The sequence below is a fragment of the Nomascus leucogenys genome, chromosome 18 (assembly GCF_006542625.1).
Source record: "Nomascus leucogenys isolate Asia chromosome 18, Asia_NLE_v1, whole genome shotgun sequence".
NCBI lineage: Eukaryota > Metazoa > Chordata > Mammalia > Primates > Hylobatidae > Nomascus > Nomascus leucogenys.
This window is the reverse complement of record NC_044398.1, coordinates 89,254,479-89,277,373: the sequence shown is the minus strand read 5'-3', so window position 1 is coordinate 89,277,373 and position 22,895 is coordinate 89,254,479. Positions and strand designations below refer to the sequence as shown.

At 41.6% G+C, this 22,895-nt stretch overlaps 1 protein-coding gene across 1 annotated transcript in view; it reads left to right on the top strand.

Annotated features, from left to right (window-relative positions):
• ERCC4 (ERCC excision repair 4, endonuclease catalytic subunit) overlaps positions 1-11,464 on the top strand; it is a 41,813-nt gene extending 30,349 nt beyond the window's left edge. Inside the window, exons 10-11 of the mRNA XM_030798432.1 lie at positions 6,539-6,651; positions 9,425-11,464. Of these exons, the coding sequence (XP_030654292.1) occupies positions 6,539-6,651; positions 9,425-10,158 (847 nt within the window). The 3' untranslated portion in view covers positions 10,159-11,464. The remainder of the gene's footprint in view (positions 1-6,538; positions 6,652-9,424) is intronic.
• Positions 11,465-22,895: the final 11,431 nt, after the last annotated feature.

The window sequence follows — 22,895 nt, the reverse complement described above, 5'->3', positions numbered from 1 at the left end:
GATTTTTTTTTCTCCTTGTAAAATTTCCCTTGTCTGTGGGTGGGTGGCTGCTTTACCGTTTATTGGGAAATGCTTTTACAACACAGCCAGTTACGATCACCATCAATAGAATCACTCTGGGAAAATATTTCTTAGGAAGTGTGTTGTTTGTCTGAACATACACATGTGTATGTTTTTAAGAATGAGTATCTGGTACTATTCCAAATCCAAGTAGAAAATGGCTTTCCATTTTACAAAAGGCAAATGGTGAGATATTCACAAACTGGTTGGCTACCTCTTGCCCTGAAGGCATTCGAGAAATCTGATAACCACCCACCAGGTATATTGTCAAGGAGATTGCAGCCTGGTGTGGGAAGATGGGCCAGATGTTCTCTAAGGGCCTCAGAAGCCAGGGCAAGGGCCGGATGGGGCATCACAGAGCTGAGCCAGAGAAAGTTAGATCAGCAGAGACTATGGCCTGGATGGAGTGGGCTGGGCCAGACCAATCTTCCAAGCCTCAGACATTGGCAATGGAGGGCAGAAATTATTTTTAGCAGTAGTCAACCTGCCAGGACCCTAGGCCGAATTTCAAAATGGATAACCATTCTACAGTGGTGGCTGCGGGTTCTCAGGGTATGTGAAAAATATACATAAAACCTGGATAGCCCGGGAGAAGAATTCTTGGAAATGGGGGTATTTGCTGAATCAGTGGCATGGAGTCCCATGATGGGGGTCAGCATGGTGCATGGGCAGTCCCCTCCTTTCCCTTCACATCCTCTCGAATGGTGACATGCCTTGGCCGTGGATTCATCCAGCGACTAGTCATACAAGTATTGCTCAGTCCTCTCAGCCTGTGAAAATATGTTTTCTACCAGCGTCCTCTATGGGATTGTTTATGTCGTATATGTGGGTGTATATATTTTTGAAAAACATAGTTCAGAAATCGTGTTATAACAGACCAGGCATTATACCAGCCGCCTCTTGTTCCAGGCTCTTTGCTCTGTCTTACTCTTTGTCTTCTAGACCTTCACGCCACAAGGCTCAAATAGTAAACAGATATTTATTAAGCATCTGGTATGTGCCAGGCCCTGTGCTAATATTAAAGTGCTGAGGTTACAAGTGGTGCAGCAAAAGCCTCTGCCCTCCTGGAACTTACCCTTCAGTGGAAAAGACAGACATTAAATTATTATAAATATTGTAATAAGTGGAAGTATACAGAGCACCGCTGGCTGCAAAGGTGAAAGAAGAGGGTGTAACAGGAGAGTACATCAAAGACCTCACCCAGACCACAAGCTGATGGGGAGCCGCTTCCCTGAGGAAGTGATATTCAAGCTGATACTAGGCAGATGGGGTGGAAAGGGGGTTATGTTGAACAAAGACGTGTATGAAGGCTCCCAGGTACAAGAGGCCCTGTGAAGGATTTAGGGCTTCACGTCCAGTAAGACTGCACTGAAGCATTCTAAGTAGGAAAGTGACTTAAGTATGTTTGTAAAGGCTCTCTGTGGCATCAAGCTGAGGAGTGAGTGAGTGTGAAACCAGTCAGAATGCTGTTGCAGTCTGATGAGAGAAAGTGGTAGCCAAGATTAGGTTAATGGAGGAAAGAAGACAGATTTGAGAGAGATTTGGGAGATAGAATCAAAGAATTGGTGATACTGGATGTGGGCCAGTACCTCCTGACCATTCCTTCACTCTTTTTAAAACAGCCTTTGCCCAAGTTTTCGCTCATTAAAATAATTGTCACCTAGATAGAAATGAGTGCACAGAGCTAAAATACTCAGATTGGCTTTTCAGTGTTCATGTCAGGGTTCCCCAAGATCATCCTCAGGCTCGATGATTCACTAGAAGAACTCACATGAGTCAGAAAAGCTGTTATACTCACAGTACAGTTTCTTTCAGCAAAAGGATACAGATTAAGACTGGATGCAGTGGCTCACGCCTGTAATCCCCACACTTTTGGGAGGCCAAGGTGGGCAGATCACTTGAAGTCAGGAGTTCACGACCAGCCTGGTCAACATGGTGAAACCGTGTCTCTACTAAAAATGCAAAAATTAGCCAGGAGTCGTGGCACATGCCTGTAATCCCAGCTACCCAGGAGGCTAAGGTGGTAGAATCACTCAAACCCCAGGAGGTGGAGGTTGCAGTGAGCTGAGATCGTGCCACTGCACTCCAGCCTGGGCAACAGAGTGACCCCCGTCTCAAAAAAAAAAAAAAGGATACAGATTAAAATCAGCAAAGGGAAAAGGCACATGGGGCAAAGTCCAGGGAAAATCCAGGCCTAAGCTTCCAGGTATCCTCTAGCAGTGGAATCACGTGGATGTGCTGAATCCTCCCAGCAACAGTGTGTGACCACACATGCAAAGTGTTGTCAACAGGGAAACTCACCTGAGCCTTGAGGCCCCACATTTTTACTGAGCTGAGTCACATAGACACAGAGTACCTCCATGGCTGGCTGCAGCTCCTCAGACTCCAGCCCCCAAAGCAACAACAGACATTTACCGTAAATCACATCGTCAGCATAAACTATCTGATCCAACTGGCACATTGTGACCCAAGGCCTCAGGCATATAAAAACCTTCTTATCAGGGAGAATACTCCATGGGCTCAGAGCTCATCTCCCAGGAGCTGACCAAGAGCCAGTGTTGAGGAGAGAAGCCTTTCTTGGAAACATGCGGAGTTTGAGCAGCCCAGGCCTGCTGAGTTAATCCTTTCGTGCACAGTGTTAGAGCCAGAGGAGCCTGATAGAATGGGAGGAAGACATCACCTGAGTAGGTGAGTTTCATACTTCGCCTGTCTTCATGCAGCTGCCTCTTCTCCAGTGCATCAGGGAATCTAATCTAGAAAAGGGCACTTGTAGTAGATAGTAGTAAGGTATCAGATCCCATGCCATTCCTGATTTATGCACCTGCTTCTACACATCAGAGGACTCAGTGACAAGATGTGGATTAGCCTTATGCGTACTGGAAAACCTCACTCAGCAGAACCTGGAACATGGAGTCTCTCCCACATTTCAATCCATAGAAAAATTTCTGCTCAGCTTTTAACATAATTTTATCTGTTATCTGGCATAATTTTTTTATGCTTTCAATGATGATTGTCTACTTGTCATAAATAAGATGTTCCCATTTTACCCAGCAGTCAATCAGGTGGTTGCACTATTTAGAATCTTACGATACTTACTTTCCCAGGAAACCTGGGAAATTTGAGAGGTGCTTCTTTTGCAAAGTAAAAACATATTTGAGGTGCATTGTTCAAAAAACATTTGCACTGTGCCTATACTTAGAAAAACATTTAATGTGAAGATAAGACAATGTGCTTTTACCAAGACCTCCATGGGTGATGTAAGAACAAAAGCAGTTGTGGCTCTTTAAAATAACCAGAAAGGAACAAATCAGGTGAACTGACAGTGAAAGGATTATTTAGCTGGATCAAAGATCTGTAGATTACAGATAACAGGTAAAGAGGAAAAGATTATACTGCTAAATATCATAATAATTTTATTTCTACCCAGGGAGCATTTTAGCTCCCTGGGTAGAAAACTTAGTAATAACATCCTCAGTATACATAGCTTTGAGGAGGTCACTGCTTTTCAAAGGAAAGGGTAAGATTATTTGAAATTTTACTTTTTGAAAATATGATCACAAAATGGGCTAGCATGAGGGCTTAAGTAAATGCCCATTGGAAGAGACTTCTAGTTCAGTGCCACTTTCCTATGTCGGCATAGGATTACGTTGTACACGTTATTCAAATAACATTGAAGACTGGATGCAGTGGCTCACGCCTGTAATCCCAGCACCTTGGAAGGCCAAGGCGAGAGAATCACTTGAGCCCAGGAGCTCAAGACCAGCCTGGGCAACATGTGAGAACTCATCTCAATTTGTTTAAAAATTAAAATAAATTTTAATAAAAATACCATTGAAGATACTAAAGCAAACATAGGAAAGCTTGGTGCTTTAAGCAGAAATAGGAATCTGAATTTTTTAATTATTGTTTTGTGTCTGTCACATAGGGGAACTTGGATAATTATGCCACATGTTGAAAGCAAGAGACTGGCTGTTTATAATTATGATACATTTCTGTTAAACTGAATTACTGGTTAGGAAGGCTTATTTTCTTCATAGTCCAGGTTTCATCTCTGGAATATATTTTTTCTCATATTCGACTTGTAGTTAAGTTACAACATTTAGTGGTAAACTAGCTGTTTTCTATAGCTATTAATGGAAACAATTGTGGAATTATTTGAAAGCAAATCTTCAGTTTTTTAGTATAATCATGGATAATTAGACGAAGAGATTACCACGTTATAAGAAAAGTACAGTAATAATAACACCTAACGTTTATATCGTGCTTACCAGGTGCCAGGTACTGTTCTGAGCACCTTGCATATGTTATGTAATCCTCATAACAGTCTTTTGAGGTAAGTTTTTAAATTATTATCCTCATTTTACCAATAAAGAAATTGAAGTACAGAGCCATGAAATGACTTGCCTAAGGTCATGTGGCCAGTAAATGGTTTCAGATCCACACACTTTGGAACTAGAATCTGTACTCTAACCCCCTAAGATTGTACAGACTACAAATTAATCAGGAAATTGGGATGATCCCATGTGTGATATACAGCTTAGCCAGTATAACAAGTAGAAACAAAGTGGGGGACACAACATAATAATACCAAATGAATGTTAAGGAAAAATAGAAGAGCAATAATTTTTTGAATGGTTTGCCCTTTGTCCTAACCAGAGTGCAATAGACAGAATGGAGTGGTAATGAGTGGCAGCCAGAGCCATTGCCATTGCAAAGGGCTTTTCAGCAGGTAGCGCTTGAGTCTGGTATTGAGAATAATGAGAAAAAAACATGGAACTGGAACCATTGTCTGCCCCCTTGTGATCTAGTTATAAAATTTGTACTAATAATACATTTGCATTTATAGGTTGTTTCAAATAGTATAAAATTTTAAATTACAATTTCTGTTCTTTAGTAGTATCTTCTAGTGATACCCTGCTCTAAAATATTTATCCAGAGTGGTTGAAGAATTGGACCCTCTGATTTCATTTCCTCTAATGGGTGTATTAGTCCATTTTCACACTGCTATGAAGAAATACCCCAGACTTGGTAATTTATAAAGAAAAGAGGTTTAGTTGATTCACAAGTTTCACATGGCTGGGGAGGCCTTGGGAAACTTACAATCATGGCAGAAGAGGAAGCAAACTTGTCCTTCTCATGGCAGCAGGAGAGAGAATGAGTGCCAGCAGGAGAAATGCCAGACACTTATAAAACCATCAGATCTCGTGAGAACTCACTCGCTATCACGAGAATAACACGGGGGAAACCACCCCCATGATTCAATCACTTCCCACCAGGTCCCTTCCAGGATACATGGGGATTATCGGAACTATTAATTCAAGATGAGATTTGGGTGGGGACCCAGCCAGACCATATCAATGGGAAAATCTTGGTTGTTTTAACCCTTGTTGAAATTAATTAACATTGATGGTTCCTCTTCTATTCCCCTCACCTTAGTCTCTTTTATCGCAGTTCCTCAGTTCCAGTTGTTGTTTTTTTTTTTCTTCTCATGTTTGCTTTGTTCCCTCGACATCAGTTGTGAACCCAAGGAGGGAAGAGACTCAGCTTATACATCTTTTCTGCCATACCTGGCAGAATTAATTATAACATACTTTATCAATTTTGAAAAATAAGGCTACTGCAAACCTGGCTTACTCTTTCTGTGATTATTGAGGATCTTGTCATGATGTAGCTCCAAATTGCGAATCTTAGTTATGATTGTACTGTCCTCTAGATCTACTGTATAAGATATGAGCCACCTTGAAGACAAGAATTCTTGTGTGATCATGATTATATTCAAAGTACCTAGAGCACCACGCAGGCACACTCCATAAATGTTTTTCAATAAATGCATGAGTGAGTGAGTAATGAATGCTGCTCCCAAGGCATAACCTGAGCTGTTGATTTTTTGTTTTAATCTCTGATAGAAATTTGATTTCTTATATCTGTTTTAAAATCTTGATCTTAATTTTCCGTTAACACTCAGGGTGTTTAATGGGGCCTCCCACCTGGAGTTTTTAAAATCAAAATTCTATCATATATGTTTTTTAGTTTCTTAATGATTTTTAACCACCCCTATTTATGATTACCCTGAAAATGTTTGAATATAAATGGTTTACATTTTAACATCAATAACACTTTAACCTTACAAACAGTCTCAGGAATCTCTTGGTGGCATTTTTTACATGTGGTGTTTTTTGACATGCTTATGTTGTTTCTTAAATATTTGAATATAAAGTCAAAATAAACAACTGCTTTTTTTACTCTGGAAAATCAAGAAGTAGTACCCGACCAAGGTACTTTTTACTAACTTTTTCTACTTCCTTTACCCATCATTTGCCTTGGCATATTTACTTCTAATATATTCCTTGTTTTTGTTTTTTTTTTTTCTCTTACTGCTATCATCATGTAGATCATTTTCAATACTACAATTTACACACAATAAAATCTGGAATTTTGAAATTCGTTTCAAAAGCGTTGACAGTGTTTTCTCCCGCAGGGAAAAAGCGAGCATGGTTGTCCCTGAAGAAAGAGAAGGCAGAGATGAAACAAACCTAGACCTAGTAAGAGGCACAGCGTCTACAGATGTTTCCACTGACACTCGGAAAGCCGGTGAGTCCTGCACTTTGTCAGGCCCCTCCATTGCCTGCAAAGGGGGCTTTGAAGTTCCAGAGTTACTCTGCCAAGGCTTGGTCTATATTAACAAACTCTTAAAAATGGGGGTTGGGCCAAGGAGAGGATGTGTACTTCCCTACTCGAATCTCAGCTCTGCCATTCACTAACCATGTGTCCTCCCCAGAGTGAAGGCACTGTGTCATCTGCAAATCATGTGAGGTTGAGTTTTAGGCACCCCAGCGTAGAGTGGGTTATGTTCCAGCGTTTCCTTTATATTTGGTTGGTTGAGACTCAGAATGTACTTTTGCAAATAAACTTTGGTAAACGGTGATTAGGTTCTTATCTCAACCTAAAAAGCCAGTTTAACTCAGAGTAGTTAAAGGAAGTTTCTCCTTCCCTCCTCTGCCTCTCCCCTTAGTTGTATACATAGGTGGGGTGCATACACTCCTCCTCTCCTTCTGTATTCATTTCTTCTTGGTAGCTCCCCAGATCCCCGGTGTCTGGTACACATTGCTGTGCAGTGTCCAAACTGTGGCATGCCACCAAGACCTGCTGAATTCCAAGTGCACTGTGATACAGAAGTCACCATTTTCCCATTCCCCAAATTCCTATTTTCCTGTGCCAGCAGCTGATTTCAGCCAGGTGGCATGAGAAAAGCAATACGATTGAGTTGGTTTAACCTTTGATGAGGGCAAGTACAGTTAGAGCAGTGGGTGTCAGAATTTAGTAGACTTTAGAATAACCTCAGATGCTCGTTAAAACTGTAGTTTCATAGCCCTCAATTCATAGAAATTCCGACTCAGTGGATGTGAAATGGAGCCAGCAGCTTGGGGGCTTCTGATGGAAGTGGTTTGGGAAACACTGCCTCAGAGCCTCTGTGTCTTGTTCAAAGAAGATTCTTTGAAAAATCAACCAGGTTGTTGACATTTCATGAAGAACGACACAATGTAAGGCAGTACGGGTACCACACAGAGAGCTGTTCATAGAAGTCTGTCCTTAGAGGTCAGTTCCCCACGCCTTCATATTAGTCGTCTGTGGCTGCTATAACGAATTACCCCAGACTTAGTGGCTCAAAACAGCACACATTTTATTATGTTACAGTTCTGCAGGTTCAAAGTCCAAATGGGTTTCACAAGGCTAAAATCAAGATATTGGCATGGCTGCGTTCCTCCTGGAGGCTCTAAGGGAGAATCCCTTTCCTGGCCTTTTCCAGCCTCTAAAGGCCACCTGATTTCCTTAGCTTGTAGCCCCTTCCTCCATCTTCAAAGCCAGTAGCATAGCATCATCTCTTCTCTGATCATCCTGCCTCCATCTTTCACTTCTGAGAGCCCTTCACCCTACCTAGATAACACAGATAATCTCCCGATCTCAAAATGCTTAAGAGAGATACATTCTGAGAAATGTGTCATTAGGCAATTTCATCATTACATGAACATCACAGAACATGTTTACACAAAGCTAGACGGTCTAGCCTGCTGCACAGCTAGGCTATGTGGTATGGCCTATGGCTCCTGGGCCACAAAACTGCACAGCATGTTACTGTACTGAATACTCTAGGCAACTGAACACAATGGTAAGTATTTGTGTGTATGAACACATCTAAACATAGAACGGTATGATGAAAATACAGTATTGTGATCTTATGAGGTCACTGTCTTATATGCACTTTGTCATTGACCAAAACGTTGTTGTACAGCACGTGACCGTATTGATAGGCTGCAGGGATTTGGATGTGGACATCTTTGCAGGGTACCATTATTCTGCCTACAGCAGCCCTTGATACTTAAAAATGTGATCCTTAAACAAGCAGCATTAGCATCACCTGGGATTTTGTTATGAATGCAGATTCTTACACCCCTTAGATCCCAGACCTACTAAATACAGAATCGTTTTTTTTTTTTTTTTTTTTTTTTTGAGATGGAGTTTCGCCCTTGTTGCCCAGGCTGGAGTGCACTGGTGCAGTCTCGGCTCACTGCAACCTCCACCTCCTGGGTTCAAGCAATTGTCCTGCCACAGCCTCCTGAGTAGCTGGGATTACAGGTGCACGCCACCACACCCAGCTAATTTTTTGTATTTTTAGTAGAGACAGGGTTTCACCATGTTAGCCAGGCTGGTCTCAAACTCCTTTCCTCAGGTGATCCGCCCACCTCGGCCTCCCAAAGTGCTGGGATTACAGGCGTGAGCCACTGTGCCCGGCCCGAATCTGCTTTTTAATGTGACCCCAGGTGGCTTGTGTGCATGTTATAATGTGAGAAGCTGTGGTCTAAGATGTTCATGTTTTTCCCAGCTCCTTCCCTTTCCCCATCTCTGGACTCACTGATATAAATACAATAGTCCCTAAATTACTAGATTTGCTCAGTGAGCATTTTGACCATCTACTGTGTCTGCTGTTTTAAGCATCTACCCTCAGGCTTTGTCCTAGGAGTTGGGAATACATTAACCAACAAAATGTGATCAGTGCAATAATAATGGGCTATGAGGAAACTGCAGAGGGGAGACCTTAGCGGATATGTGTGGATTTATGAATCATTGCAAGTAAGGAACTACTGAGAGAGTCTAACTTTCCTATTAGCTCGGTTTCGTTCAAGGGAAATTGCCTCTACTTTATAAACAAATCTTTTTGAAAATATAGAAATTATATGGAATATTACCATATAGAATTATGTGACCATCCATCAGAGTTAACAACAGAAACATCGATTTTTAGATTTTGTTATATTCCTTCTTTGAGAGTTCTTCCCCAGTGACATTACTTACTTTTTCTCTATAGGTGGCCAGGAACAGAATGGTACACAGCAAAGCATAGTTGTGGATATGCGTGAATTTCGAAGTGAGCTTCCATCTCTGATCCATCGTCGGGGCATTGACATTGAACCCGTGACTTTAGAGGTTGGAGATTACATCCTCACTCCAGAAATGTGCGTGGAGCGCAAGAGTATCAGTGATTTAATCGGCTCTTTAAATAACGGCCGCCTCTACAGCCAGTGTATCTCCATGTCCCGCTACTACAAGCGTCCCGTGCTTCTGATCGAATTTGACCCTAGCAAGCCTTTCTCTCTCACTTCCCGAGGTGCCTTGTTTCAGGAGATCTCCAGCAATGACATTAGTTCCAAACTCACTCTTCTTACACTTCACTTCCCCAGACTACGGATTCTCTGGTGCCCCTCTCCTCATGCAACGGCGGAGTTGTTTGAGGAGCTGAAACAAAATAAGCCACAGCCTGATGCGGCGACAGCACTGGCCATTACAGCAGATTCCGAAGCCCTTCCCGAGTCAGAAAAGTATAATCCTGGTCCCCAAGACTTCTTGTTAAAAATGCCAGGGGTGAATGCCAAAAACTGCCGCTCCTTGATGCACCACGTTAAGAACATCGCAGAATTAACAACCCTGTCACAAGACAAGCTCGCGAGTATTCTGGGGAATGCTGCAAATGCCAAGCAGCTATATGATTTCATTCACACCTCTTATGCAGAAGTCATATCGAAAGGAAAAGGGAAAAAGTGAGCAATGGTGGCTGTTTTCTTATCCCATGCCTGTACTTTTCAGCGGCTTCTTGCCAGACATCATAGGTCATTATTAATTATTGGTTTGATATTTCATTCTTTTCCAATGCTCTTAATGATTGTACGGTGGACCAGAAGCCAGGATTCCTCTCTGAACTCTGCAGTTAGGCATCACTTGAGCTTGCCTATGCCTGCTCTTTTTCCTCCCTGCACTGTCTATGCCAGGCTTAGCGTGTTCCTTTTTAAATGAGATCTGTCAGGATCAGGTAAAGTTCCTACAAGTGATTACAGAAGGTGGAAACTTTACCTGATCCTAACATATGTCATTTAGAAAGGAACATGCTAAGCCTGGCATGGACGGTGCAGGGAGGGAAAAGAGCAGGCACAAGAAAGCTGCCATTTTTAACAGTCCTTGTTATCTAGTGCAACATAAATAACAGTCTTAATTGCACTTAATACCAATGCCCCGTGGCTCTCCAAATCTGTTATTTGCTGTTGTGTCTGCTGGACACTTGAACTGATGTTTGTGTAGGAAATCATGTTCTGACCCTTTGTTTACAAAGGAGCCTTCTGGAACACTGAGAAGAAACATCTCTTTGCCATTCCTGACCAGTTCTTTCTACCACATTTTCTTCAGCTCCATACTTCTTCTGCCTGTCTGCTCTAAGGAAATTTCATGGGGCCTTCCAACTACTAATTCAAGACAGTCTCCTCTAAAACTGGTTGACTAGTCTTCTAATGACCCGAACATATGTAGCATATACTATAATTTCATTGTTCCAAATTAGTATTTTTAAAGCAAAATGAATTACCTATTTGCAAAAGTTAATGGTGAAGGAGCTCTTAGAATTCTCAATTTTTGCACATACTCAGTCTCCTAATATCAGAGATCCCTAAGTCGAGCTGGCTAGTTAGAGTTTTTTCAGACTTCCTCGTTTCCCAGCTCTTATATCCTAAGACACCAGCATCATATCCTCTAGAAATACAACCTAATTGGCAGTGAGCCGAGATCGCGCCACTGCACCCCTGCCTGGGCGACAGAGCGAGACTTCATCTCTATTGAAAAAAAAAAAAAAGAAAAAGAAATACAGCCTAAGCTCACCTTCCTGTGACTCCTCATTTTTCACAATCCTGTTCCAGGGTCTACTTTCTTCTTTGTGTGAGGACTCCAATACAAGCCAGTAAGTGGCCCGCTAAGCTTTTAAGATGTGGTTTTCCTGCCTTGAGATAAAAAGGATTGTAGGTAAATGAAAGATCAATGTATGGAATATATAAAAATTCAGAAGAAATATATACATTTAAAAATCCATAAAGAAAAAAAATCTCATTCTAAACCTCCTGATTAAGTTGGCTTTTTATGTAAGTGTACAAATAGGATATTCAGAGCATCTTTGTGCAGTTTTTAAACTTTTATATTTAAACATTATTAACTTGGCTTTTATTCACATGTTGAGTAATGAGTAGCAAATTTTCTACCTCAGGAGCTGATACAGACATCAGTTCTGCTAGCCATATCACATATTTTAATGTTTCATCAACATCAGCTGTTTTTTTGTTTGCTGCACTATTGAACTAATAGACAGTGGATCATGTAATACAAAATTGTCTTCAACTTTAACAAAATTATCATTATTATTACTTTTTTTTGAGACAGAGTCTCCCTCTATTGCCCAGGCTGGAGTACAGGGTCGTGATCTCGGCTCACTGCAACCTCCACCTCCTGGGTTCAAGCAGTTCTCCCACCTCAGCCTCCCAAGTAGCTGGGATTATAGGCGTGCACCACCATGCCCGGCTAATTTTTGTATTTTTAGTAGAGACTAAAACTGAGAATTCACCATGTTGGCCAGGCTGGTCTCAAACTACTGACCTCAGGTGATCCACCCACCTCGGCCTCCCAAAGTGCTTGGATAACAGGCGTGAGCCACCACACCCACCCAACAGAATTATTTTTAACTGTCCTTTCTGAACTGAACCTCTCACATTGGCATCTTGATTTGTTGGTACTTAACAGTATATATGGATTTTCAACTCTACACAAGGGTATTACCAGAATGAATTGAGGGGTATCAAAAACCAGATTGGTTACAGTAGAACTCTGTAAGATGATGTGGAGAGTAAGGAAAAGGAGAAGAAATAAAAATTAGCTTAAGATGGAATAAAGATTTGGGCTGCTAATTTTTTCCCAGGATTCAAAATATACCCCCTAGAATGGGAAACAAAAATTTGAATGATTACAACATTATTGTTAACATTCAATTTTGTATTTATTGTTTTCTTGAATATAGTTCAGAGTATATTAAAATAGACCTACCACTTCAAATGATAATGATTATTATGATGTCTCTTCACCCTATTCTGGCACTTCTGCTTGCAGTATGTGGTTTCTATTTTTTTCTTCTTGTATAATTCCACTTGCCTTTTATTGTTGTTTCATTATATAAAAGGAACATCTTCACATAGCATATTCTATGAAAGGGGTTTCATTCCAAGTTGAGTTTTCAAAAATAAGGTCTTCTTAAAGCTACCATTTTCAACAGTCCTTGTTATCTACTACAACATAAAAGTCTTAATTGCACTAATACCAGTGCCCCATGGCTCTCCAGATCTGTTCTTTGCTCTTGTATCTGCTGGACGCTTGAAGACAGGTGCACTGTCTCGTATGTATTTGAATTATGAACAGTAATTTCTAATGAATTCTAAAATGGTCATTGTAAGTGAAAGCCTCTCGCTACCACTTTGTCTTCCAACTACATAAATATATTTCAATGTATTTCCAGTTTTGGAAAGTTTTCAATACATCCATCAAGTGTTTACTTAGATTTTTGTACAAATTTTTTACAATCTAAGAATCCTTGTTAAAGGAACTAGAGATGCATGCAGTTGCAAAATTAATGTATTTATTTTCCAGCATAATTTTATTAACTTTACTTTTTTTCTGTCTAGATAGTAAATATCCAGTGTACTTATGAACTCATGTTTGGCTCTTTTAAAACCTTTTCTAAAAGCTAGATCAGCATTATTCTATTTTACAGGTTTTTTGTATAAAAATGTGAACATAAGAGATATTATGAGAAATCATTTTAAGTTTCATTTAAATCATGGTGCCTCTTTTGATACTTTCTTAAAATTGTGCAAGAAGAAATCATTTTTAGTAGTGGTCATAAATATTATCCTTTTGGCAGTAAGTTATTACTAATTCAGCCTGAAGCTCAGTAGACAATATGTCTACATGTGTTTGAGTACACCCTGGATACAGTTTCCCAGCTCATGAGGGAATAAAGATGAAAATAGTCTCATTCATCAGCCCACTCGGATGTGAAGGGTTAAGTCTAGATTTGGTCACGTTGAAACTCCACAATATAGAATTAATAAATGGCCTTCAGTAGGAAAACCTACACTAAAGCAAATCTGAAGAAGTGGGGCAGGGGGAGAGAGGCATTACGGGTCTTTCCTTTTGTTTTGCAAGCATAATTTGGTTTTCCTTTGGCTCAGAAAACTCATTTGGGGAAATTCTCTTTTGTGTTCAATTTAACCTAGAAATGTCCTCTTAAAAACCAACATTTTAGGAAAGTTCTTTTTTCAGGATGGAGTATATTAAAATTAAGCCAGGCTTTGACGTGAATTATCACTTTTCTTTATTATTTTGTTTTCTATTTTGGTTTACAGCTATTTCTGGTTCAGTTCTGAACTTCAGCACTTAATCATCCTTATCAACCAGGCTTTTGGTAGCCTAAACCACTATGCTGTTGTTTTTGTAATTTAAAGATGTATAAGCCAAAATTTGGATGGGAGTGAGACATAACTGATTTATATGAATTTTCACAGAGTTGTATTTGTGTGTGTTTAATAAAATATATACTTATTCAGTATTTTCCTCAGTATTTTATGGGCAAAGTAAAAATAACAATGCATAGTGAAAGGGCATATATTACCAGCAGTAATAATTTAAAATCCTGAAAATGTTTCATTTTTTGTCGTTTTTGTTATGCAGAATAAACGATTAAGGCAGAAATGCTCTTTGAACCACTGCTTTTGCTCTTTCATTCATTTGATAACCTACTTTCTAAGACTTGAAACTATTAGTTATTTTTCCTTTCTGCTTTTCGTTCTGTATCATGTCTCCTTAAGGAGGAAAACAAAACAAGAAAACGATTCTTCTGAAAATATTCATTTGTCAGTTTGTAATGAGTGTGTGGTAAACACAATGCCTGGGATATCCTAGCTCAACAAAGGTGAATTCCTTGCCACTCCTGCCTCGTACATTTTTGTTCCTTTAATGTCAGAGTTGGAAGAAATGAATTATCCTTTCAACACCTCTGGAATTTATTGTAATCATTCAAACAAGTTTAATTATTGGTTACTGATTGGCTCATTTCAATGACTTAATTACATTTGCTTCTTCAAAATGTAGATCTGTATCCCTTTTTAACAAGGTGTGAGACAGGTTATTTCTCAACATGTTTTAGTGCCTGAATAAAACTTTGGCAGGCTAACCCCTTCTTAGTAGCAGCACTGTAACTCACATTTTTTTAAAATCACTTATGCATTATCTGATTTAATCCTCATAACAAAGCCATGAAGGTACTATTATTTAATCTTGTTTTACAATGATGAAACTGAGACACAGAGATGCTAAGTAATTTGCTTAAGGTCACCCAGTAGTAAATGGTGGAACCGTGAGTTGAAACCTTAATGTACGGCCCATAATGAAACAGTGGGGGCTATGGGGGGGAGTGGGAAACATTTCTGTACACTTTTATGTCTCTGATTACAAATATGTCGTAGAAAATGCAAATTGGTCTTTTGTTTTGTTTTTTGAGATGGAGTCTCGCTCTGTTGCCCAGGCTGGAGTACAGTGGTGTGATCTCTGCTTACTGCAACCTCCGGCTCCCAGGTTCAAGAGATTCTCCTGCCTCAGCCTCCTAAGTAGCTGGGATTACAGGCGCATGCCACCATGCCCAGCTAATTTTTTGTATTTTTAGTAGAGATGGAGTTTCACCATATTGGCCAGGATGGTCTTGATCTCCTGATCTCGTGATCCGCCTGCCTTGGCCTCCCAAAATGCTGGGATTACAGGCGTCAGCCACCATGCACGGCCTGCAAATTGGTATGTTTTTGTATCTCTCTTGAAGTGTCAAAAGCAAGTATGTAAAACTTAGCTGCAATAATACTGAGTCTCCTCTCTGTGTAGAGCTAGATATTTAGCAGTTGCCTAGGCTGCCTCTGATTTTCTAGGGCCATATGCCTCTTGGTCACTGATTAGGAAGGCTGTTTTGCAACTTCATAAGAATAGAGGTTAATTTAAATAAAACTATTGGCCATGCAAATGATTCTTGTCCAGTTACATTGCAAAGGTCATTGCCTATTGTAGCATTAACCAGTTTTGCACTTTTTCACAAATGTATTTCTGCACTCCTTTGACCAACAAACTCCAAATCTCCAGGTCCTTGACTTTCTTCTGAACCAGTCTTAATGATTTCCTCCTTCATTGAGTCAAATAAAATCTTTGACTTCTGTTTTGTTCTTTTTTTATGAGAGGCATGGTTTTAACTTTTTTGTGTGTGTGTGAGATGTTGTCTCGTTCTGCCACCCAGGCTGGAGTGCAATGGCACAATCTCGGCTCACTGCAAACTCTGCCTCCCAGGTTCAAGCGATTCTCCTACCTGAGACTCCCAAGTAGCTGGGATTACAGGCGTGCACCACCACGCCTGGCTAATTTTTGTATTTTTAGTAGAGACCGGGTTTCGCCATGTTGGCCAGGCTGTTCTCGAACTCCTGACCTCAGGTGATCTGCTCGCCTTGGCTTCCCAAAGTGCTGGGATTACAGGCGTGAGCCACTGCGCCCAGCCTATGGTTTTAACTTTTTGAAAATTGTCCTTTGTAATGGTATTGCCAGCATGAGCTCCTGAAGCTCCCATAAAATGATAAAACCCTGTTTCCAGCCTCATGCATCCTAAAGTTATAAAATAGAAGAGGGTAATATATATACACATGTATACATAAAAAATTAAGAAATATATATATTTCTTAAATATGTGAGAAGTATAACGCACTAATACATTAACGTTGAAAACTATAAATTGATTAGATATTAATTTTAAGAACTACAAATTTTGGCCAGGTGTGGTGGCTCACACCTGTAATCCCAGCACTTTGGGAGGCCGAGGTGGGCGGATCACCTGAGGTTGGGAGTTCGAGACCAGCCTGACCAACATGGAGAAACACCGTCTCTACTAAAAAAAAATTACAAAAATTAGCCAGGCGTGGTGGTGCATGTCTGTAATCCCAGCTACTTGGGAGGCTGAGTCAGGAGAATCGCTTGAACCCAGGAGACAGAGGTTGCGGTGAGCCAAGATGGCACCATTGCACTCCAGCCTGGACAACGAGAGCAAAACTCCAACTCAAAAAAAAAAAAAAAGAACTACAAATTTTAAGATGCTGACATTTTTCAATGGACTCATTCTCATTCCGTTTACAAAAGCTCAGCTGAATATTTAGTCTGAGTTCCTTTTCTGTGTAACCCTTGACTATCAGTGTTAAAGACGCTGATTCATGAATGAGAAAGAAAAGGAATTTTTAGTACTCCCAAGGATCTATTTGTGTGACTAAGATATTTCTACGTGAGAAGAACACAGCTCTCTGAGACCTGAAAGGTAAACAAAATCAACTCAAGATTTTAAATAAAAGAGTTTGCTCGTTTCATGAAAATAGTAAATAAACCAGGTCTAATGAAATGGTAGCATGGCATATTTGAGATGATAATATTTAGGGACCCTTTCCGGCTGGGCGCGGTGGCTCACGCTTGTAATCCCAGCACTTTGGGAGGCTGAGGCGAGCGGATCACGAGGTCAGTAGATCGAGACCACTGTGAAACCCCGTCTCTACTAAAAATACAAAAAATTAGCCGGGCGTGGTGGCGGGCGCCTGTAGTCCCAGCTACTCGGAGAGGCTGAGGCAGGAGAATGGCGTGAACCCGGGAGGCGGAGCTTGCAGTGAGCCGAGATTGCACCACTGCCCTCCAGCCTGGGCGACAGAGCAAGACTCCCTCTCAAAAAAAAAAAAAAAAAAATATTTAGGGACCCTTTCCTATAATTATGAGTTCCAGAACTTGGTGTCAATTAAAGAGTGCTCTTAACTGAGTAAAAGATTTGCCTGCCTGTGCAACTTTATTTCTGGGAAGGGTGACACCCAACAGAAGCTTAGGAGAGAAGATGTTTAGTAGACCAAGAGAAGCGTGACCGGGCAGGTTTATTTTCAGCGTCAGGCATTACTGCATACGGCAGAGGGCTCTCTCTGGGTTTGATGCTATAACAAACAGTCCACGCCATCAAGGGACATTCAGTCTTGCAGTGAAGAGAAGTCAGAGGCAGAAAATGAGCAGGTGGAAGAATAAAAATTCCACAAGAGATATATAAGTGTTCCTGAGGTCAGAGGAAGCAGTCATATCCCTGCAGGGAACAGGAATAGCCTCAGAGAGGAGGTAGAATTCGAGATAGGTCTTAAAAAACAGCTAGGATTTCAGCAGACAGATGCAGGGCTCTGCACTTCAGCCCCGGTCTACCACGTTAGTGAAGAAACAGATGGGAAATAGAATAATGATGTTTAAAGAGGGAGTTGTGAACGCTAAGTAGGAGCAATACGAGGGCCATATTCTAGGAGTCTCTTAAGGGCTAGGATGAGGAGTTTGTTCATATTTCAGTAGAAAAGTGAATGTTCGATTAAGGAAAAAATGAACCAGAAGCCTTTTAAATTTTTGGTCTGGCAGTAGAGATTTTGAAATGGAAAGGAACTAATATTAATTTACCATATGTCATGTGGGTTATGTATGCTACCTTTACAGACAGACATACTGACACATTAAGCAATTAAAGCCACAATGGAAGGACATTGTAGATTCAGACTCCAAAACCTGTCATCTTTCTGCCAGACCTTGCTGTCTAGAAGGATTGGAGGTGAAAAGACCACCTCAGAAGCTGTTGTAACAATCTAAGCAACAGGTAACGAAGGCCAGAAGGATGACAGCTTTGGAAATGAAAGGAAGGACAATCTTTGGAAGGTGGCAAATGAAATGGATGCCTGGGAAGAGTGTAAATAATGCCTACTTTTTAAGCCTGGGCTCAGGACATGATGAGCCTATTGAAGAGAAAAGTTAAAATCTGGAGAAGGACTTGATTTAGAAAAGGAGAAGTACAGTTTTGATGGAAAAGGAGAAGTACAGTTTTGATCAGGTTGATTTTGAGATAGCAGAGTCAGGGGACAGTCTCAATACAAGATGTAGTAGGGGTTGGGCGTGGTGGCTCACGCCTGTAATCCCAGCACTTTGGGAGGCCGAGGTGGGCAGATCACTTGAGGCCAGGAGTTCAAGAACAGTCTGGTCAACATAGTGAAACCCCCATCTCTACCAAAAATACAAAAATTAGCCACACCTGTAGTCCCAGCTACTCAGGAGGATGAGGTGTGAGAATCTCTTGAGCCTGGGAGGCTGAGGTTGCAGTGAGCCGAGATTGCACCACGGCACTCCAGCCTGAGTGAGAGAGAGAGAGACTGTCTCAAAAAAGGGGGAAAAAAAAGATGTACTAGGCATCTGCATTGAAGTGAGAACTGAAAACTTTGGCTGAATAAATAAGTGGTTAAGGTAAAGAAACCTGAAACGACTAACAGAACGCTAAAAATGCCTACACTTAGGAGGTGGCAAGCTAGAGACAGAATATTAGAAGAAGAAACTGAGTCATCCAGCAACCAGAATGAAAACAGGAGGGAATTTCAAGGGAGTGACCCACAACATCAGGAGTTGGGCAGTATGAGCACTGGTAGCCTTCAAGGCAACAATGAAGACAGCGCTGGTCATCCTGTGTGGTGAGTCCAGGAGACCTAGGGGCACACACCTGCCTGGGGATCTGAGGAAGCCATGGGGGATGGTGAAGATGAAGAACGAGGATGGGCAGGCTGAACAGAGGGGCGATTTTGCTTGTTGGTGATCAGGATGAGGGAGCAGAGCAAAGTGGGAGAAGGAGGATACTAGAGAGAACAGAGAATTGGGTAGAACCAAAATTTAATATTGTGGGGGATGGGGGTGGAGGGAAAAAAACAAACGTGGTTTTGCTTTTCTTCCTTTCACACCTACAGAAAACCTGTTTTTGTATTGAATTGCCTCTTCTTAAAGACCAGCATTTACCTGATCATGCTCCCCCCCATGCGAAATGGAACCGGCACGCCACAATAAGTAGTAATGAGCCTTTTCGGCAGCCTTCTGTTTTAACAAAAAAACGCTGCTGTTTGGCGTTGAAGTTTGCTTGTGTTTAAGCTCGCAGTGGAACAGCCTAGAACCCCTCTCTGTTTGTAACCTGGCTTTATAATTTTGTTATTATTTAAAGCCTCCCTTTCAGCGATTTTTTTAAACCAAAATATATGCTGGCTAATGTCATCTGGAAACTGAAAGTCGATGTTCAGCAACTCTCACTCGCCAATCCTACAACTTGGTAAGGATTTTTTTTTGGTCGTACTGAGCTTACTGTAACTGGGGCGGCTGAGTTGCTATGGTAATTTGTTCTCAAAACAGAGCACTTTGCTTCAATGCATTGAAACAGCAGATAAATCTACTTTATGTTGACTTGATCGTGACGTTAATTCTAGCTGAAACATCCTCCATGCTCCCATCAGGACTCATGTATAGGAATTTTAAACTGGGGCCAAGAAGGCATTGGCTAAAAGAATTGCAACTTCGGCTTTTTAAACCCAGGCCTTCACAATTCATTCAACTGAAGGCTGTTGGCTCACAGCCTAGAGCGCTGCCCCGGGGGTGGCTTGCAGCTGGGGGAAGGTTCATCACTGAAGCAATTATGTGGTTAATTGCTCCAGTGTGGGCTTGGGCTGAGAGTTGTGACTCATGCCGCCCACTGTCACTAGTAGATGGGGGTAGTGGGTAGAGTGGACAGGACTCAAGGACGTACTGAAAACTCAGCTGACTTTTCCCATTCCTCTTGCAAATAAATCTGTAACTCACTAAGATCTGCCCTTGAGATGTGGGAGGAAGGTAGACCTCAACTCCAAGACTTGGTGCTCCCGGACTCCATTGGTTGGGGTCCCCATTAAGTCCCACGTCCTGAACTACACTGGAGTCCCCAGACACTTTAAGGATGACTACACTCCGAATTGGGGTGTATCTGCCTCCGATTCTTGCCTAACCATGACAGAGGAGAGACAAAAAGTAGATGCCTGACTTCGAGCATGACTCATTATAAACAAATAGAGGACAGATTGACTTCCTCTTATCAGAGTCTGCGCCCCAGGACAGAGCATGAGTCAGACTTGAAATCCCAAGTCTTGCTGGAAATTTTCCCCCTGAGAAAGAGGTGGATTTTTGAGTAGAGTTCTGTTGATTTCTTGAATACTATCAGTGACCCCATATTAAGCCCTGGGCTTCTGCGTGAGGTCACATCCCTTCAAAATCAATAGAGCTTCCAGAGTAAGGATAAAAACTGGCTGTGCTCACAAAAAAACTCATTTGGAATTGATAGAAATGTTTGTAATTTTAGCGGTGATGGTTTTGCAATGCATAGTTGTCAAAATCATAAAAGCATACATTCTTAATATGTGCAGTGTATTGTATATAAATTATACTTCAAATATTTTTTAGAAGAAACGTAGTTTAGCAGGAAAAAAAAAAGATGTAGTAAGCACCTGCATTGAAATGAGAACTGAAGACACTGATTGAATAAATAAGCTGTTAAGGTAAAGAAACCTGAAACGACTAACAGAACGCTAAAAATGCCTACACTTAGGAGATGGGAAGATAGACACAGATTATTAGAAGAAGAAACTGAGTCATCCAGCAGCCAGAATGAAAACAGGAGGGAATTTCAAGGGAGTGACCTAGAACATCAGGAGCTGAGCAGTATCAGCGCAGGTAGCCTGGTGGCTTTCGACGCAACAACGAAGACAGCGCTGGTCATCCTGTGTGGTGGTTAATTATTATTATGATTTATCATGAAGCTCAGCATTACCTCCTCCCTTCCCCATCCATACCAATCTATTGCTTGTATTTGGGTGCAAACACACACAGAGTACCTGCCTGAAGGGATCATGAGGTCACAGCATCCAATGCTGATCTCAAACTCCCAGAGTGTGTGTTAGTAGGTAAAATTTATTTTTACTCAACTCCGTATTTCACTAGGTAAAAGGGAATGAAGGCAGTCGGGATAGGTGAAACCCAGGTTGTGACAAATCTGGAGGAGGGCGGGGGAGCTGTTGGGTATTAGGTTGGTGCAAAAGTAATTGTGGTTATTATACCAGGAGCGGTGGCTCACGTCTGTAATCCCAGCACTTCGGGAGGTGAGGCGGGCGGATCACTTGAGGTCGGGAGTTTGAGACCAGCCTGGCCTACATGGTGAAACACATCTCTACTAAAAATACAAAAAGTAGCCGGTCATGGTGGCCAGTGCCTGTAATCCCAGCTACCTGGGAGGCTGAGGCAGGAAAATCACTTGAACCCGGGAGAAGGAGGTTGCAGTGATCCGAGATCACACCACTGCACTCCAGCCTGGGCAACAGAGCAAGACTCGTCTCAAAAAAAATGAAAATAAAAAAATAAATAAAACATTTTTTAAAAGTAATTGCAGTTATTGCCATTATTTTCAATGGCAAAAACCTCAGTTACTTTTTTTTTTTTTTTTTTTTGAGATAGAGTTTCCCTCTTGTTGCCCAGACTGGAGTGCAATGGCGTGACCTTGGCTCACTGCAACCTCCGCCTTCCAGGTTCAAGTGATTCCCCTGCCTCAGCCTAGTGAGTAGCTGGGATTACAGGCATGTACCACCACACCTGACTAATTTTGTATTTCTAGTAGAGAGGGGTTTTGCCATGTTGGTCAGTCTGGTCTCGAACTCCTGACCTCAGGTGATCCACCCACTTCAGCCTCCCAAAGCACTGGGATTACAGGCATGAGCCACCGTGCCCAGCCCGCAATTACTTTTACACCAACCTAGTAGCAAAGGAAAAAGAAGCACCTTCAAGGTACCCCACCCCAGGCGGCCACAGGACAGGAGAAGGCTGTTTTTGCCTTCAGGTTTCAGCAAATGCAAGCTGAGTCAAGCCAACAGCATGACAGCATGCAAGAGCTGTGCCACTGGGCTGCGGCCACAAAACACGCACACGCGAAATGGCTTAACGCTTGGAAACCAGCACACCAGGGAGCAAATTAATTTAGGGAGAAATGAACACGTGTGTGCTTAGATGGCACAAAAGAAAGAACAAAGTCTTTGGGCAAGCCAGGTTCAGCAAAGACCAGGCAGCCATGAGGGTGGAGTGGCCTGGATTTTTTTTTTAATGTAAATAACTTCAACTGGGAAAATATGAACATGTATCCATGCATGGACTTGCTTATGATCTTCTGAAAAGTACATGATGTCTCTCTATTTCAGATAAATGCCCTTAATGATGGGAAAGGAGGCTTTTCCTTCCTCTTGCTCTAGATATTCTGGAATATCTACTTCTGACTGCTAACCTTATGGGAAAGGTCTTTCATTTTGAGTGCTGACTTCATCCAAAAGGAATTAATTATCTCTTTCATTTTCCCTTCAGTCTCTGGTGAGGCCAGCATTTTCCTGCTGCCATCTTTTGGCAAACAAATTCAACATACGCAAGTGATTTGGAGAATTTGCCATCTTAACAGGAGGGTCAGCTGGGTCCGGTGGCTCATACCTGTAATCCCAGCACTCTGGGAGGCTGAGGCAGGCGGATCA